Source organism: Cicer arietinum, chromosome 7 (genome assembly GCF_000331145.2).
Source record: "Cicer arietinum cultivar CDC Frontier isolate Library 1 chromosome 7, Cicar.CDCFrontier_v2.0, whole genome shotgun sequence".
Classification (NCBI taxonomy): Eukaryota; Viridiplantae; Streptophyta; class Magnoliopsida; order Fabales; family Fabaceae; genus Cicer; species Cicer arietinum.
The window spans coordinates 26,534,482-26,552,195 of record NC_021166.2 but is presented as its reverse complement, the minus strand read 5'-3'; the positions used below and the strand labels follow the sequence as shown (position 1 = coordinate 26,552,195).

At 28.4% G+C, this 17,714-nt stretch overlaps 1 protein-coding gene across 1 annotated transcript; it reads right to left on the bottom strand.

The window, feature by feature from the left end:
* Positions 1–6,383: 6,383 nt before the first annotated feature.
* LOC101511829 (uncharacterized) lies at positions 6,384–12,714 on the bottom strand. Its single transcript, XM_004511153.4, has 9 exons — positions 12,578–12,714; positions 12,376–12,498; positions 11,450–11,647; positions 10,411–10,489; positions 9,563–9,708; positions 9,155–9,268; positions 8,608–8,739; positions 6,781–6,894; positions 6,384–6,645 (listed from the first exon to the last, which is right to left on the bottom strand). Exons 1-9 carry the CDS (start codon positions 12,629–12,631, stop codon positions 6,589–6,591), a joined length of 1,017 nt encoding a protein of 338 aa, XP_004511210.1. The 5' UTR covers positions 12,632–12,714; the 3' UTR covers positions 6,384–6,588.
* Between the last annotated feature and the right edge of the window lie 5,000 nt (positions 12,715–17,714).

The window sequence follows — 17,714 nt, the reverse complement described above, 5'->3', positions numbered from 1 at the left end:
TGTTGGACATGAAGAAACTAAAGAGTTAGAGGTGTATAACTAAGAGATGTGAAAATTTGAGATTTAGGCCCTATTTCATAAAATTAAGTTATAAAATAATTGATAGCTAAAAAGTTGATTAATAGTTGAAAATTTAGTTGATAACTGAAGATTTATAACTGAAAAATTAATTAATTAAAATTAATTTTTTTGTAAATTTTGTTTTTAACAATATAAAATAATATAACAGGACATAATTATTTAATTTAAAATAACAAAAAAAAAAATATGTGATATTTTTATTCAATCTCTTATATGTATTATTTTACTCTATTTTTCTTTCTTTTTAATCAATTTTTTTACTTTACTTTGAAATAAAAACCTGAACCATGCAATTCATTTATTTATTTTTTTGTTACTTTTTTTATTATTATACAAACATAAATTTGAAGAGTTCTCTAAAAGTTTAGCAAGCTCCATATATATATAAATAGTAATCATAAAAACAACATAATTTATTTATCATTTACAATTTGACATAAAAAATGAATTTAATTTTATCACAATAATAAATTAGAATACAAAGAAATAATAATAAATATAGCAATGCATTCGCTAATCAATTTCTTATAATAAAAAATTATTTTTATTTTTTTGAGTTATTATGACAAAGAATTAAAGAAACTGAGTACAGCTTTGTTCATCGAAGATGTAGTTATTTTGTATTACATATGAATGAAAAATAATAATAAAAATAAAATAATAAAATTATAAATTGAAGAAAATGTAAAAAGTTATAAATTCATAAAGTACTTGAAATTGCGTTAGAATAAGCTACAAGTTGATAAGAAAAATTTATTTATTAAACACATCTCTTTTAATCGAACAAACTTATAAGTTAGTTTAATAATCTATAAGTTAGTTTATTGAAGTTACCAAAAATGGTTTTAGATAAATCATTTCTCTTAATGTTGAATTTCTGTTTTAAAACTCATCTAAACACATTTCATAACTCAGTTTTCTGAAAACCCTTTACAAAGGAACTCTTTTACAAGATTGAGTTTTTGGATGTTGATGGTGGTGTTTGGAAACAATATTGGAGTATCCATTATAGAGAGAATGAATTGTGATAACGAGAAGTTGAAGGTATTCTATCTTGTTGGGTTCTTTGTGTTAAAGATGAAAATGAAAATCAGGATTGTTCTAGATCTTTTGAGTTTCTCGGTGGAAGACAAAGATGGGGAAGAAGATATTGAAGATTGTTAGAATTTTTAATTTTTAAAGGAAAAATGGGGAAAATGTGTGTCAAAAGGAATAATACTTAAACAATAAAAAAAAAAAAAAAAAAAAAAACCACTCAACCGGTACAAATAAATAAGATAACAGAACTTGAAAGATTTTTTATCTATTATTAATTATTTTTTTCAATTACTTTTTTTAATTTATGTAAAATAATCAATTGTGATATTCATAATAGAATGGAGGGACTATTAATTAGGGGTATATTAATTAACAAATAATAATAATAATAATAATAATAATAATAATAATAATAAATGTAAAGGAATCTCAAAGAAATTTAGTAATAAAATCTCTCATCAAAATAAAAATTAAGTATGAAGTAAATATTTTAAAATTCTACAACTAGAGATGTTTTTAGATAATACTACTTATGTCTCTAAACATAAATCCTTATTAAAAATTTTATTTTTATTAAAAAAATTGGTAGTGTAATTAATGTTTTCATTTTGTATAAAGAATAATTAAAATGTCATTTGTGTATTGAAGTATTTAATAATAACTTTTTATATTCTAAGATACATTAGTAGTATTAATCAAGGTTATATTTAAAAAAATATATTAAATATATTTAGTAAATTCAAAAGGATTTAATAAAAATAATTTGTTTTTGTAAATGAAGGCTTGTAATTAGGGACAAAATACTACTCATCAATAAAGTTTCTCTTGAAATTTAAATTCACGCCTTAGAGCATTAAGTTGTCTTTTTAATTGGTCGTGGATTTTAATTGGTTGTGGGTATATCTATAATTTTTCAGAATCAACCTAAAATTTGATGTCTTTTTAATTACCTTTCTTTAATGTTAGTGCTCAATCAATTTCAATCTCTCCGATCTTAAAAAAAAATGTTTAATTGCATTTTTAGTTCTCATATTTTAGTTGAATCACAAAAATAGTTATTCATTTTATTTATTTTTAGTTTTAGTCTCTAACTCAAACACATTCTAATCCCAATTTCATTCCATTCCATCTTCATCTTCTTCTCATTCCTATGTAATCATCCCATGAATATGCATGTGGTTAACTAACTTGATATATGTAAAACAAAATCAAGATATTTTGTTAAAATTAATGCATAATAAAGAAATTACATATTGAGATTAATAGTTAAGAGTATTGAAGAGAAAGATGAGATTTTGAAGAATCCCCAAATTTGGGGAGGGTTGAGATGAAGAAAAAGTGACCTAAAGGAAAGATTTTCATGATAGCTAAGAGGAGAAGGATGAAGAAGGGGAAAAGAAGGAAGATGAAGATGAAATGGAATGAAATTAGGGATTACAATCGATTTTTTTTTTTTTTTTGTAATTAAATGATGTAATAAACTAGGAAATTTGTTTTTAAAAATAGAAAATATATTTATAAATTTGAAATAATAATAAAATGTAATTAATCCACATAGAATCTTTTACATCATCTATTTTTTTGATACATAATTAAAAAATTGAGGGATTATTTTCATAATTCAATTAAAATAAAGAACCAAAAATGTAACTAGGTCAAAATTTTATTAAATGAATGCAACTAATAAATTTTTGTGTTGGCCCACAAATAATTGATACACATTATTTATAAGATTTGTAAACCCCTAAATACCGAGATTGATTTCTACTATTTTAAATCTTTATCTTACATTCTTAAAACATTTATTAGCATTTTCTTGAAAATAAAAATACTTGTGAAAGACTCACAAGTAGGGATGAGAATATGTCGGTCGGCCTACGGCTTAGCCTACGTGATGCTCAGGTCAGGTCAAACTTTTTTCTTAAATAGATAAGGACAAGACTTCTAGAAATACCTATTTACTTAAAAAGGTCAGACTATATGCACATAATAAGTCTTTTAAGCTATTAGATCGGCCTATTTAAATAAATATAAATAATATTTTTTTACTGCTATAATTATTATATTAAATTTTGATATTTTTGTTATATATTCAACTTTTAGTAATTTATGCATATTAGCCTCATTTAATTTTTGACATTTTAAATGTATTATTATAAAATATAATGTATATAAAGTCATATTTTTCAAAATGTGATGTTAAGTATCAAAATAGAACTTGATTTCATTGACATATTAATGTGTTAATCTATTTAAAGATATGTTTGATTACTTATTCAAAAATATTAAAATGAAATAGGCTTTTAAGTAGACTAACAGACCATACCAAAATTCTATCAAGGTCAGACTCAGACCTAAAATGTAAGGCTATGACCGGTCGCATGTCAAGCTTAGGCTTTGAATTTTTTGACAAGTCAGACTCAGGTCTAACAAAGTCTAGTTCGACCCAACTTATTTTCACCCCTATCAACAAGTAGTTAATACACATTGCGTACTAATAAAAACAATACATTTGCATGTACAAATAAAATTTTATATCAACTAATATTATATTATTTCATTTCAAAATAACTGACACATTTAATCATTTCACACTAATTAATAAAAGATGATATATAAAAGAGAGTTAATAGTATCCTTAAGCTCTAATATAAGAGTCAAATACTGATATTATTAAATGGGACATCTTGACCTCATAGTTATGTGAGTAAATATGATATTTATCATCTGCTATAAAATTAAAAAAAAAAAAAACTAACGACGAGTTTACCATATTATCCTTAATAAGGATAAGGATAATTTGATAACACAAGTGAAGGATGATTATAAATTATTAGCGATGTACCTAATATAAATTACTCCCTCTATCCCATTATCGCATTTGCAAGAAAAAATTATTCTAAATTAATTTTCATTTTTAGTTTTCTGAATTTATTATCCTCTACTTTACATTTGTGATAATTGAAATCAATCGATATTTTATTGATAAACTTTTTTTATCTCTTTCATTTATCATTTTTTTTTTATTTGTATGAAATAGTCAAATGCAACCATTATTTTGAGATGAAGGGAGTAGATGATATAATTAAAAAAAATTTTAAATTATATTAAAAATAATAAATTTTTTTACAAATGTGATTCTAACAAAATATTTTAAATGATAAAACTTATAAAATATCTTCAAAAATGTTTCTAAAAATTATATAGCCATAATTTATTCTGTAGTCGACATGACCTACACAGCAGTTAAGATTTAAATAAGATAAAATGGATAATTGAATTTATTGTCAGCTTGCATTAATGCTATTTGATTTGGCTAAACCCTTCGTGGAGCTAAGTTAGCCTCTAAACTATTAAAAGTTCATTGTCGCCAAATAAATGTATGTCTGGGGGGCCATATTATGGGGGGTCATTAAGAGCCAAAAAATATAATCAAGGTATGTATGTTCCTATTCTAGATAGAAGATGAAAACGACATATTCCAATTTGAAAATTTAACCACATACGATTCATTAAAGGGAATTTTAGATTGTGTCTTAAATAAAGGTTTAGATGGATTTCATAAATAAAAAAAAGGTTTGGATGAAATGCATAATGTAATCACTGGCTCTGGGTTTTATTTAGCTTCTAAAATAATAAATTAAAATTGAGATTTAAATATGTTTTTATGAAAATGTAATGTTGGATGGATTTTTGTTTGTCTTTCGTTCCTAGACATTTTCTTTATATGTATTTCGTATGGATCTTAACCAATTTCTTCAAAATTATTATTTTTTCTAAATTTGATATAATTATAAAAGTGTATTTTAAATTAAAAATAATAAAAAAATATCTAAAAAAATATATTTAAGTTTTTATATCTTGTATTTCCTCCATCTCAAAATATAAACAAAAATAAATTAAACTAAATTAATATATTTGACTCAAATTTTAGATCTTATGTAATCTATTTTTATTTATATTTTAGCAGGGAAGTATTTACGTACCTAATAGAAATACTTAATTTCATTTGTATTCTAGTTCACATTAAAAGCAATTCATCCATTATCTCCACTCCATCAACCTTCAAATCCCCTTACACTCAACCCTCTATTTTGAATATGTCACTCACAAATAGTTCATTTGTTAAATGCAACTTGTTCAAATAAAGAAAGAAAAGAAATAGAAATATTATTGATTGAAAATGAAATACTACCTAATTCCAGAGCAAATGCTTTTCATAGAAGAGATAATTCTCTATGTCCAACCTTATAGATTATAATAGAAAATGTACAGAATGATAACTTCCCTCTCTCAACACTACCTTTTATAATTAACTATCTCATTTTCTCTAATTTGCCTTTTGGATAACTTTAACTGGGCCTTGGACAATTGGGCCTACAACTACAAGTACATATAAAATACCTTTTTGTCTCTTCTATGAGGGGTGTTTGCTCTAAGATTACGGTGGTTAATCTTCCGTATTATTTGGTGGTTAATTTTCTGTAATATTTTAATTACAATCATAATACTTGTATTTCTTTTTTTTTTCTTTATTCGGGTTCCTATCATTGTTGCTTTGCTTGATTGTTGCAGCTTCGAGGTGTGTGTTTCCTGCCCATTGGTGTTACATGGGATGGCTCCCAACACCTTTCCTCCTTCATCTCTATTTCCACTACAATGGTTAAAAGAGTTAAAGCTAGGCAGAGATAGCAAGGTGCCTCCAAGTGTATAAAAGATGGAAGAGATATATCATATAGGAACTCAGATTACACACAGTAACTATGTCATGCACTACTGTATTTCCACCGTCGGATCTAAATCAATGCAAATTCGAGTCCATTATATGAAATAATATGCATGGAAAATCTGCGATTTCTTGAACTATGTTTTTTATTACTTAGTGCACTCAACACATAATTTTTCTGTAAACTAAAAGTATTCCCCACACAATTATTATGAAAATTAATTACTCAAACTGCTGATGTTTTTCTACATGCACAAATCAAGAATCAAACTCTCGACTAAATATTTATCACTTCTATCATGCGACATCGTTTTAGATAATAAGTTTATGTAAACTTTCTAACTTGATGTCATATACACTTGCTAATGATATTCAAGTATTGGCATATCTTTATTGAGTTTTTGTATAGAATTCACTTCTGTGATTTAAAACTTATACGCCTAAAAGGGGATTTCGATCCTTCTATCGATCATGATAATATTCTAATCAACTATTCGACTTGCATTGCAATGGAAAATTCTAATACAGAAACTGAAAGTGCATCTTCAAGAACATTTGCCACTCACGCTGAGGCGTGTATAAATAACAATTTTGACAAGCTATTCTAAGTTAAGTAATATACATATTTTCAAAAATAAATGGTGATTCCAAATTCAAAATGGAAAAATTGACTTGGAATGACCTTCTCAAATTAGACTCGCTATGGAGATATGTGTGGAGTACAAAGAACAAAAATAGAGTAACTACTTTGTGGTCTCCGTGGACGGTTCCGGTTCCTCCACGCCACTGCCGTGAACCAACTGGATCAAAAAATAGAATCAGTAACATGAAGCTGATTAACATTGATATAAAATTAATATAACAAAGAAAGAAAGGGATTGGGGAGGAGGTTCAAGAAGATGGTTTGTTGATAAAACAAAGCATCTGGTGTTTACCAAGGATCCCAGTTGCTCATACGCTCCCATCACTTTCGGATCTTCCTCGTCTTCATAACCAATTTGTACTATTCTAGGCCCGTTTACAGACCAAAAGGCTCTTCGACCTGCCTCCTGCAAAACAATGGCAGTTCACAGCATAAATTGGATGTATCAAGAAGGAATACCTAACAACTTAATTGATAGATCAGCCAAAGCCATTTTACATAAAAGGGTACCAAAAAATGCCCCTATGTAAATAATGGATGGATAAAGTAAGGTATATTTTTTTGGGTGGAAATAAAGGTATATATTATTACATAGTTACATAGCAATATACCGGTACACAATTTCTAATCCAAACTCAAGTCGATAGAGCAATGAATATTAAAATCACTACCAAATATAGCAAAACTCTGGAACATCTTTACATCAGTATATAAACTAAGAACAGGTGCAACCATTTAATCAAGCCGACTACGGTTTAAACTTCCATTGCCAAAGGAAAACAGTAACTACCTCCAACACCTGTGGTTATCAAACTAGAGAGTTTATGTATAAACATGAAGTCACCATAGACTTGTAAGAGTTTTCGTAATACATATAATATTTATGACATCTATGTTATTATCGAACCACAATTTACTTTGTGCATAGTGAATATACAACATCCTAACTTAGTAATAAAGTTATGTCAAAAAACAACTTATTAATAAAGCATAGCCCGAACAAAATTTAAATTTTCTGTAATCAACTGATAAATTAAGATGGCACAACTCAAGACCAGACTAGATCAGAGACCTACTAAAAACATACATAAACATGGCTTCACAATTCAAACTTGACAAGACAAATTCACAAAGTACAAGATAGTTTCACTACTCTGCACACAAAAATAACAACCGGGTTTAAAATCTATAGACAAAACGACAAATCATAAAGCTCAAAATTACAAAAAAAAAAAAGTGAAGGATGCCGGGACAGGTTACCCCTCATTGATGCTGGATTCAGCTCGTAGGGGCTAGTTTTCAGTTCTTCATTAGAGCTGGATTCAGCTCATGAGAGCTAGGTTTGTCTACCTCGGTGCTCAGTAGAGCTGTTAGGTTAATTGCAAACTTGCAATGGTGGGCTTGTTCATGTTTTCTGGTTTGTGACTTGTTTATGCTTGAAGATATAGGCAACATTGTTCACCTCGTTTGCAAATGGATTCACGTTGGGATGTTAGATGCATTTGTGGAGTTGAGTGCCACAGCTGAGGCTTATGTTTTGTACCCTTTGGACTTCATCATTCAGCCGTTGAATTTTGGGTTTTTTAATAAACACTGAACCACTGCCATCTTAGACATGAGGGGAGAAATAACCATTATGTTGTAGACTCATTTATTGTCCTCGAACTCTGATTCTAGGTGGGTCTGTATGAATCTATGTGAATGAGTCTACTCATGTTTACAAAAAATGATTTTGTGAGCAAGTTAACTAAATTTGGATATTTGGAGTCGTAAACTCATTCTGTATTCTGAATTAACTAGAGTTTGAGTACCAAGATATATATATAAATAGAGAGAGAGAGAGAGAGAGAAGGGGGGCGGCGGGAGAGAGAGAGAGAGAGAGAAGGAGAGAGATCTTATAGTAAACTAATGAAGTAGGGGTTACAACAGATGTTCCAATTAATATTACAAAGGACAAAAATGTGATTTTTCTATTAAGAATCTGAAAAACAATATTGTTTCAGTGTATAATGCAAATAAGTACAGATTAGGGATAAATAATTTGTCTTCAAATCTAATATGTAGCAGAGAAGAAATGAACAGTTTAAGGAGAAAAAAAGGGGTAAATTTGTAAGTTTACCTGCAATAAGATCAAGTATATGGCTTCCAATGCTTGAGTGCGAATTTCCGGATCATTAACTGGTTCACGTTCAATTGATAGTGCAGTCCCAAGTTCAAGTGGCATTTTCATTCTGTCCTCCTCACTGTAGATCTGCATAAAAATTACTTTTCTCAATGCAACTGACATAAGGCATGAAACAGGAAATAAACCTAAGTACTCAAAATTACATTCTGAAAGTATGCCACAAGATCAGATTGCTGTAAGTTATGAGGCCAACGAAATAATTAACATTTTATAGAATAAATTGAGTTTGAGCTTATATACGAGTTTCACAATGACATTTTAACCTCATAACAAAAAAGGACAAACTCAAATGGATATACTAGATAACCTCTCGGTGATGTACAGATAGACATGAAGCAAACTACAGCCATTACCAAGTGGACAATACTTTAGGTTCATTATCTTGAGCAATTAAATATCTTTCAGGTTGGGTTGGACGAAATATATTCCTCTGTATGCAGAAGATTAATGCTTTAAGTTCAGAGAAAGTAGAGTGTGTAACCTTGTTGCCGGCTACAGGAAGAAGTAATGCAGGCCAGAGAAACTCAGAAACCAAAAGCAAATTTTGTAGCTGATTCTCAGCTTCAAAACAACAGTTGCGTATAGTTCCAGAAACCTGATAGCAATCAAATATATCAACAATTTTTAGCTGAGCAATAGCATAGGTCGAAGCACTTAGATTTTAGTCCTTAGTAAGCTTAGCCCATACAATTTTTAACACTGACCAAAAAAGAACTACCAATGTAAGCTTAGCTCTTAGTAGTTAGTAATAATAACTGAATATACTCACAAAAATCAATGTTATTGTTATGGGGAAACCAATATTTAACATAAATTAAAAGTAAACAATTCAAACATTTGCCAAGGCTGGGAAACTGGAACGTTTAGGACGCAGTAATTTTGCACATACCCCTTTCTTTCTCAATGAACTATTTGAATCGAACTGTCTAATTATCTGCTTCAAGAGACCCCGTTTTGGGTCGAGTAGAAGCTCCCTCCCTTCCCGCTGCTTTGTTATGTTAACAAGTATGGAACCAACATGTTCAAAAGAGTCATCTGGAAAAAAACAATTTGCTGAATCAGCATGACAATTATCAACAACGTCAACAGTACAAATTAAAATGACATTTTATAGTAATGCAATTTGCAAACTGTGAACACCCAAGTTATATGTTTCCCAAAAATCTTTATCTTCGTATCTCAAACATATTTGAATATTAACCGTCGAGTAACAGGGGCCTCAGCTGCTCGGGTTAGAAAAAATTGTTTGTAATTCAATAACACACGAAGATATCAAACAGGCCACAATCAGTAGAAAGTAGTCTATGAACACGTGAGGTTTAAAAATAAAGAAACAACAAAGTATTTAAAAAAAAAATAAAGAAACAGAACTTTGACGATGCAGGTGAAACAATTCAGCTACATTTGGATTGGTTTATGAACAACTTATTTGAGTTTATCTACTCCCACTAGCACCTGACAAGGTGTTTGGGAAAGCTTATGAAAACAGCTTATCACATGTCTATAAACCGTTTTTAGCTAACTTTAATAAGCTCTTAAAGGCGGTATGTAAAAACAGCTTCTACTAGAAAATAGTTTATAAAAAATAGTTTGATCATAATTTATTTATCTTTGACTATAGAAATAACTTATACATAAGTGCTTATATGATAAGCGTTTATTCTATAAGCACTTAATTAAGTTGGTTATCCAAAAAGATCCTTAGAGCATAGTTATACTTAGTTCAGAATGACGTACCGTCATTCTCATAGGTGGTTCTACAAAATGATCTCACAAGCTTCATAACATATAATCCACGCACTTTCTCATCTTCAGTCTGGCAACAAGAGTAGAATGGTGAATTGACAGCGAACAAGGGAAAATCAACCAAACTTTTTTCCCAACACAACAAATAACAACAGCCCATCTACAATCTTTAACTTCATAAATTCCCATAGTTTTGTTAAATTTATACTTCTTTTTAGATTAAGTTTCAACAAAATGTATTCAGTCAGTTCAGAGGATAAAGTAAGTAACATCAATGGTTGATGAATAAATCAAAACTATTGATGTTACGTGTACATGTGAAACAAATCATGCATGTATTGAAATGCAAACTGTTGATTTGTCCATTCAATATTGAGATTAGTTACTTTATTCTTCTAACCAATGCTATCAATAGCGGATTGCGGAAAATAGCGAAACACCAAAAATCCGCTATGTGAAACAGCAGATAGCGTTACGATCAAATAGCAAAGGCCACATAGAGTAATATTCACTAACTCTTTATATATTGAAAGGTATATGTATTACAGTGAATACAGACTACAGAGTAATACTCACTAACTCTTTTGTTTTTTTTTATAAAAATAGGGTCATGTTTCAAAGTCAAACTCATGCAGAATCTTCAGTTATATTCTTTTTAAACAATCGAAAAAATTATATTTTTCCGCTATTCATGCTATTTCGGCTAGAAGAGATTGGAATAGCGGCCACTATTGCCCTAAAAGCAAAATTAGGATACCATCGCAGTTTTCGTAGCGGATTCATTAAAATCCGCTATGCTATAGCGCCGCTATTTGGCAACACTACGTCTAATTACTTTATTTTTCCAATTGCATTCCCCATTGTAGATGAGCCAAATCCTTTTTTCAATATTATCCTGACCATTATATATAATTATCATAAAATCAACGTTTGTTTTGCCAACATCCAAAATCTCGCTATTTTTTGTATTTCCCAAATGAGTTAAAGGGATGGGCCAAATTAGTTTCAAAATAAATAAATAAAAGCACACCTGAAGCAGGGAAGCAATACCAGCATCAAGTTGAGTAACATTAACCAAAAGCATAACAAGTAAACGAGTAACACAGCACTCAGGCTTATATAAAACATCCATTGTCGTTTCAACAAGTCTCATTTGAACCATCTCCCCTGCGAGGTTCGAATTTTGCGAAAGATTCACAAGAGCTTCAGCAGCAGCCTCAGAAACCTCCTGAAACAACATGTTGCATCATCATAAACTCCAAAACTATCAATAATAAGGGTCTATTTGGATTGCCTTATTTCAGTTTATCTACTTACATAAACACTTGTGAGACTATTTGTGAGAGTTTATAGAAACAACTTACGACATATCCATCAACTGTTTTGAGCTTATTTTCGTAAGCTCTCTAGAATAGCTTATAGAGACCGTTTGAGAGAACTTACAAAAACAACTTATGATGTGTATATAAGCTGTTTTCAGCTTATTTTCATAAGTTCTCCATAATAGCTTATGAAAACAGTTTATAGCTTATACGAGAACAACTTGACTTTATTTTATCTTTTTCCATACAAAAAGCTTAGTGCATGTTTGATTTCAATTTTGGAGGAGTCAAAATCAATTCTATATGTGTAAAATTGATTTTGGCATGTTTGGATGTTGTCGAGCAGAATTGATTCTGCCTCCATAATTGATTCTAACTTGAAACTACGATTTAGCTTTTGAGACCAAACATGATTTTTTCACTGAAATTTACTGTTAAACTCACTTTTACCTAAACATATCCAAAGATTAATCACTTTACATTCAACTCAACTTTAACTAAAATCAATTTAAAAAAATGAATTCGACTGCTTATTCAGAAGCCCTTAATTAAGTTGTTTATCCAAAGTCCAAAAATGGTTTAGTGATAACCCTAATAAAATATGTAGAAGTAAACCACAGTGTTGTCTGTTTACCTTGGGTGCCGTTAAGAGACGGGACAGCGCAGGAATCAAAGCTTTTGCTTGATTGGCTAAGGAATGTAAGCCTTCATCGGAGCCGGTTAAGCCGCGAACTATGTCGACAGCAACCTTTGTGATCTGTAACGGGAAACGAAACGAAAAATAAAAAAAGTGTGAAAGGGGTGTAGAATTGAAGTGGAATAAAAGAGAAGTATACCTGTGGAGATGGAGAAGATAAGAAGGTGACGAGTTCTTCAAGCTCAGTCGCCATTGTTGCTATCCCTCCACCGCTTTCTCACCCGCTGACTTCGCTGCAAATACTGTTTTGGCTTATACTACACCGTTTTTTTTTTCTTTTTCAAAGTATTGGATTAAATATATTTTTTATTTTTATAAAATTTTAGTTTTAAATTTTTAAAAAATAATAAATAAAAAAATCAACTTTTATTCTGTCTTGATAAGTCAATTTATATGCATTTAACAAATTTTTAAATGATTATTTTAGTATATTTAAAATATTTTCTATACAAAAATTTTGAATTTTTAATAATTAAATATAAATTTTAAACATCTAAAATTAAAAAAATTGAAAAAAACTGAAACTAAATCTAAATATTACATTTTTAATTTATCTTTTGCAAAAAATATTATCAAAAACACATGTATATCCATAAGGATGGATAGTATTCTAATAAAAGTTTTGATTTATTTTTATTTTATAAAAACTAAAATAGTTGATGAAAAATATTATTAATTTTAAAAGTAAAAGGAAAATTTTACTGAGAATAAATAAATAAAATTTAAAATTTATAAAAATTTAAATATTTAATTTTTTATAATTTATTTTAAATATTTATCTTTTACTTTTATAGATTCGTTTAGGGTTTTAGTTTTACAAAGTTATTCAAATTCATTTATCAAATAAATGGAAGTTGAGAGTGTCATTAATTCCCACATGTGTAAAAAATTATCATACGTGACATGTCAAAAATTAATTGAATAATTATTTTCTTCCCCAAAATTTCTAATTTTAATTAATATTCATCTTTCTCTTCCCAATATTTCATTGGATCCACCATTACTAACACAAAAGGCAGCATATTTCTAGAATTGAAAAACTTGTTAGAAAAGAGACACACAGTGCATTTCTATTCTTTGAGCAATTAATTGAATATAGAAGTAGGTAAAATATATAGTTAATTAAATTCTATTGAAAAATTGGATTACACTATATTAAAAAAATAAATATATTAAATGATTTATGAATTAAATTACATATTTAAAATAAATCAAATAACTAAGTTTAGTTTAAAAACTAGTTTAATCATTTTAGATTTTTTTTTTATTTCAATTAAGATTTTTTCTTTGAAATTTCTTTTTTTCAAAAGAAATTAAATCATTTTTTCTTGAAAAAGTTTTGGAAAAAAAATCAAAAAAAAAAATTTTTCAAAAAAATCTGAATTTTTTTATTGAAAAATTGTGTACATCTATTTTGCTCAAAATTATTTTCCCAAAATGTTTTTTTGAAAAAAAATTTATATCTATTATTCTCAAAAAGAGATCGATTTTCTTTTAAAAAAGAATTTCAAAATTGGTTTTAACTAAAACATTGTTCAAAATATTAAACTGATTTATATTTATAAACCGGTTCAAAACTTAAAACTCAATCAAATTATTAATGTAATCAAATTCAGTTTAGTTTTTACGTCCAAAATACCCCTAGTCGAACATTATCTATTATTGGAGATTGACTCGTGTTAATTGAAATGGTCTTAACACTCTAAAATGAGGAGTTGAATAGAATCTCAATTTTTTTAAGACTTTTTATAATGCGTCGGATATTTATTGAAAATATGTGATGGAAAATAAATAATTGTATTAAAATGTCATTTAAAAATTAGATCAGAATATCGTACTAAATTGATAACACCATTTTACAAAGAATTTTTTTTAATGACTCTAATAATAATCGTACTGAATTGAATAAAACTAAAATAGCTTAATTGAATGCACAAATGATATGTGCAAACAAATGTAAACAAAAAATTCAATCTTGGACACAATTCAAAATTATAAACGTGATTCCATAAAACAATTTTAAAAACCAACAATTCAAATCAGCAAAATGTCTTCAAACAACATTAAAGTGAATCACCAATAATAGTATAATGTTTGAAAAAAAATAACAAAAACTAGAACTAACTAATTGAAGCAAACACATCAACATAGTATAATGTTTGAAAAAAAATAACAACAAAAATTAGAACAAACTAATTGAAGCAAACACATCAAAACACTTAGAATTGACATATTAAACACATTTAATTCAACAATCAAGACTTAAAATATATAGTGCACTCATTTCACATATTCGACATTTTGATTCATATAGAAAACAACCAAAATACAAATTGGGTATATTTACTTAAACTAATTCAACAATGAAAAAGTTAAGAGGCATACTTTTATGTAAAGTTTCTAAACTAATGATAATAAAATTTATGCAATTTAAAATTTTGTCATTTTTTTTACAAAGGTGATCAAACTTTTAAAATAGAAATTAAAATTTGATAAGTCAGCCTTAAAATATTTCGAGCATCAATTTTCAAGAAACTACTTATTATTTGATGCTCTGAAACATACCTACAAAACAATCAAGCAAGATTTATAGGTACTCAATTTTTGTTGAGTTCTTGTAGATTAATATTAGAAATTTGTTAATTGGAAATTTATGTCATCCTACCATTTGGTACTAAAACTTTTCATACAAAGCATTTTGCGAATGTGTGTCCCTTTTTGCCACAATAGAAACAAGTAACATATGACAAATTTTGTTACTAAGATTTTTTATAATATATTTTGAAAGATGATTTGTTTATAGAAAAATGTTGCCTATGATTTGAAGTTTTCAAAATTTTCACTTCAAATTTTGAAATTTGTTTTTTCAAAATTATATTTTCATTTTCTAAATAAACACATTTTCACAATGAGATGAATGAATTATGAGAATGTTGCATTACTTGAGTACCTTCATGTGATTGCCTCAAAGCTTTAGATAAATCATTTTCAAGTCTTGTAGCTTGATTTCTAAGTTTAGAATAGTTCTTTTCCTAGTCATTTTAGTCAAATTTCTAAGTTTACTTCTTCATGAAGTTTCTTTCATACATCTTGCAATTGTTCATAAGTAGGTAAATATATAGTTCACCATCATTAACCTCTTCTCTATGGCTTTTAGCCATGAAGCATATATTTGTTCCATTATTGTTATCAAATATTTTATTTGAGGTTTGATTTTCTATTTTCGGATCCTTCATCCTTCCTTCACTTTGAAGATGTGCCAACATTGGCTATGTTTCTTATTTTCCTTCTTTTGCTATTTTTACTTCTTGTTAACTTTGACATTTGAACTCTTATTCATGTTAATTATTAGTTGATTAATTATTAGTTAAAAAATGTTTTTTCTAATGCATTAAGTTTGTTGACTATTCGTGTAAAATAATTCCTACTTGTTAACCTATTTATTCTAGAATAATTTATTTCACTTTTTTCCTCGCGTGTAATTTTTAAAATGTTCCATATTTGTTGGGTGGTTTTAGAATTGAAATTTTTTAGAAATACAAATTATCCTAAAATATACACAAACAGATGTTCTTAGTTTTCCAATAATATTAAAGTTTCTTTTTATCTAAAGTTGTCTATTCCATTCTCGATTTATCAATAACAATACCATTTCGAACAATTTTTAGGATATAAAAACCACTTGCAATGAACTCCCACACAATTAAACCATAAACAATTGTTGACTGAGCTCATTCCCTAAGTGGAACCCACCAAATTTACTATTATTATTTTTATTATTAGTATTATTATTGTTATTATTATTAAAGAAAGAAAAGAGGAAAAAAAAGGGATATGTATTTTATTGGACTTAACTCATGTGAAGGGAAAAAAAAAGATTTTGAAATCCCAAATAAAACAGAAAGTGAACATAGTCGTGCCTTTTGGAAGAGAAAAAAAAAAAAGAGATAGCCGAACAATAATAAGAGAGGAAGAAAAGAAAATTGACTTCTAGAGGTGGTAATAGGTGTTTAGCAAATTGCTCTATTTGATCTACAATTTAAGTATGTTATTTATATCATTGAGTTTGTTCTTTTAATATAAAGTCTTAGTAGTTTTACCTTCTTTGAGAGTTACATTGGAATACCCACTTTAGTGGATGATTGTTGTTATTTGTTTGGTTTCCACATTTAGTGATGACTATTGTTAATTCATATTTTCTAGTGTTACTAGAAAGACTTTGGTGTACCCATTAATTATTATTGTGGAAGTTTTACTATACTAGGCCTCGTAATTTTTTATTCTCTCAATTTGAGGGAAGTTTTAACATTAAAAATTGTGTGTCTCAAATTTAATTTTTCTGTCAATTGATGTTACTATGTGGAATTGTATTTCCTTTTTGACCATTTATCTGCAAAGGTGGAGAAAAATATTCTACGTCATTTGGATAATTATCTCTAGTTTTTTTCCTTACAAAGTGCTATCTAGAGCTTAGTTGATTTGGTTTGTGCCATTAAATGGAAGAGGAAAATAAATGTCTGAATATGATTAAGCTCAACTCTTCTAGTTACACACTTTGAAAGGCTCTCATGAAAGACATGATATACAGTAAAGATTTGTATGATCCTATTGAGGGTGACACTACTAAACCCACAAATAAATATGACACTGAATGGAAATGCAGTGGCCTCGATCAGACAGTGGTTGGATCTTAGTGTATATCCACATGTTGAAACTGAAATAGATGCTAATCAAATGTGGAGGAAATTATGAGAGTTGTATGAACCAAATAATGTATAAAATTATACATTCTTGATTCGGAAGCAGGTGAATATGAAATACAAAGATGGGGATTCAATGGCAGAGCATATGAGCAATTTTCATAATAAAGTGAATCATTTGACAACGAAAGATATTAAATTAGATGATGAGTTGCAAGCATTGTTATTGCTGAGTTTCTTACCTAATAGTTGGGAAGTCTTTGTTGTGACGTTGACCAATTCAGCTCCAAGTGGGAAGTTAAAAATGTCAACAGTTTAAGAGAGCATGTTGAATGAAGAAGCTCAAAGAAAGGAATGTGGTTTGATTGTTTATTCCTCAAAGTCAGAAGCACTAGTTACAGAGTCATAGGGGAAAAGTCAATGTAGACACTTCCATAGACGCGACAATTCAGAAAGTCGTACAAAGTCAAGAAGAAAGTTGATGACTAGAAAAGAAGTGATATGCTATAATTGTGGCAAATCAGGTCACATAAAGAGAAATTACATGTTCCTTAAGAGATATCAATCAAGGGAAAG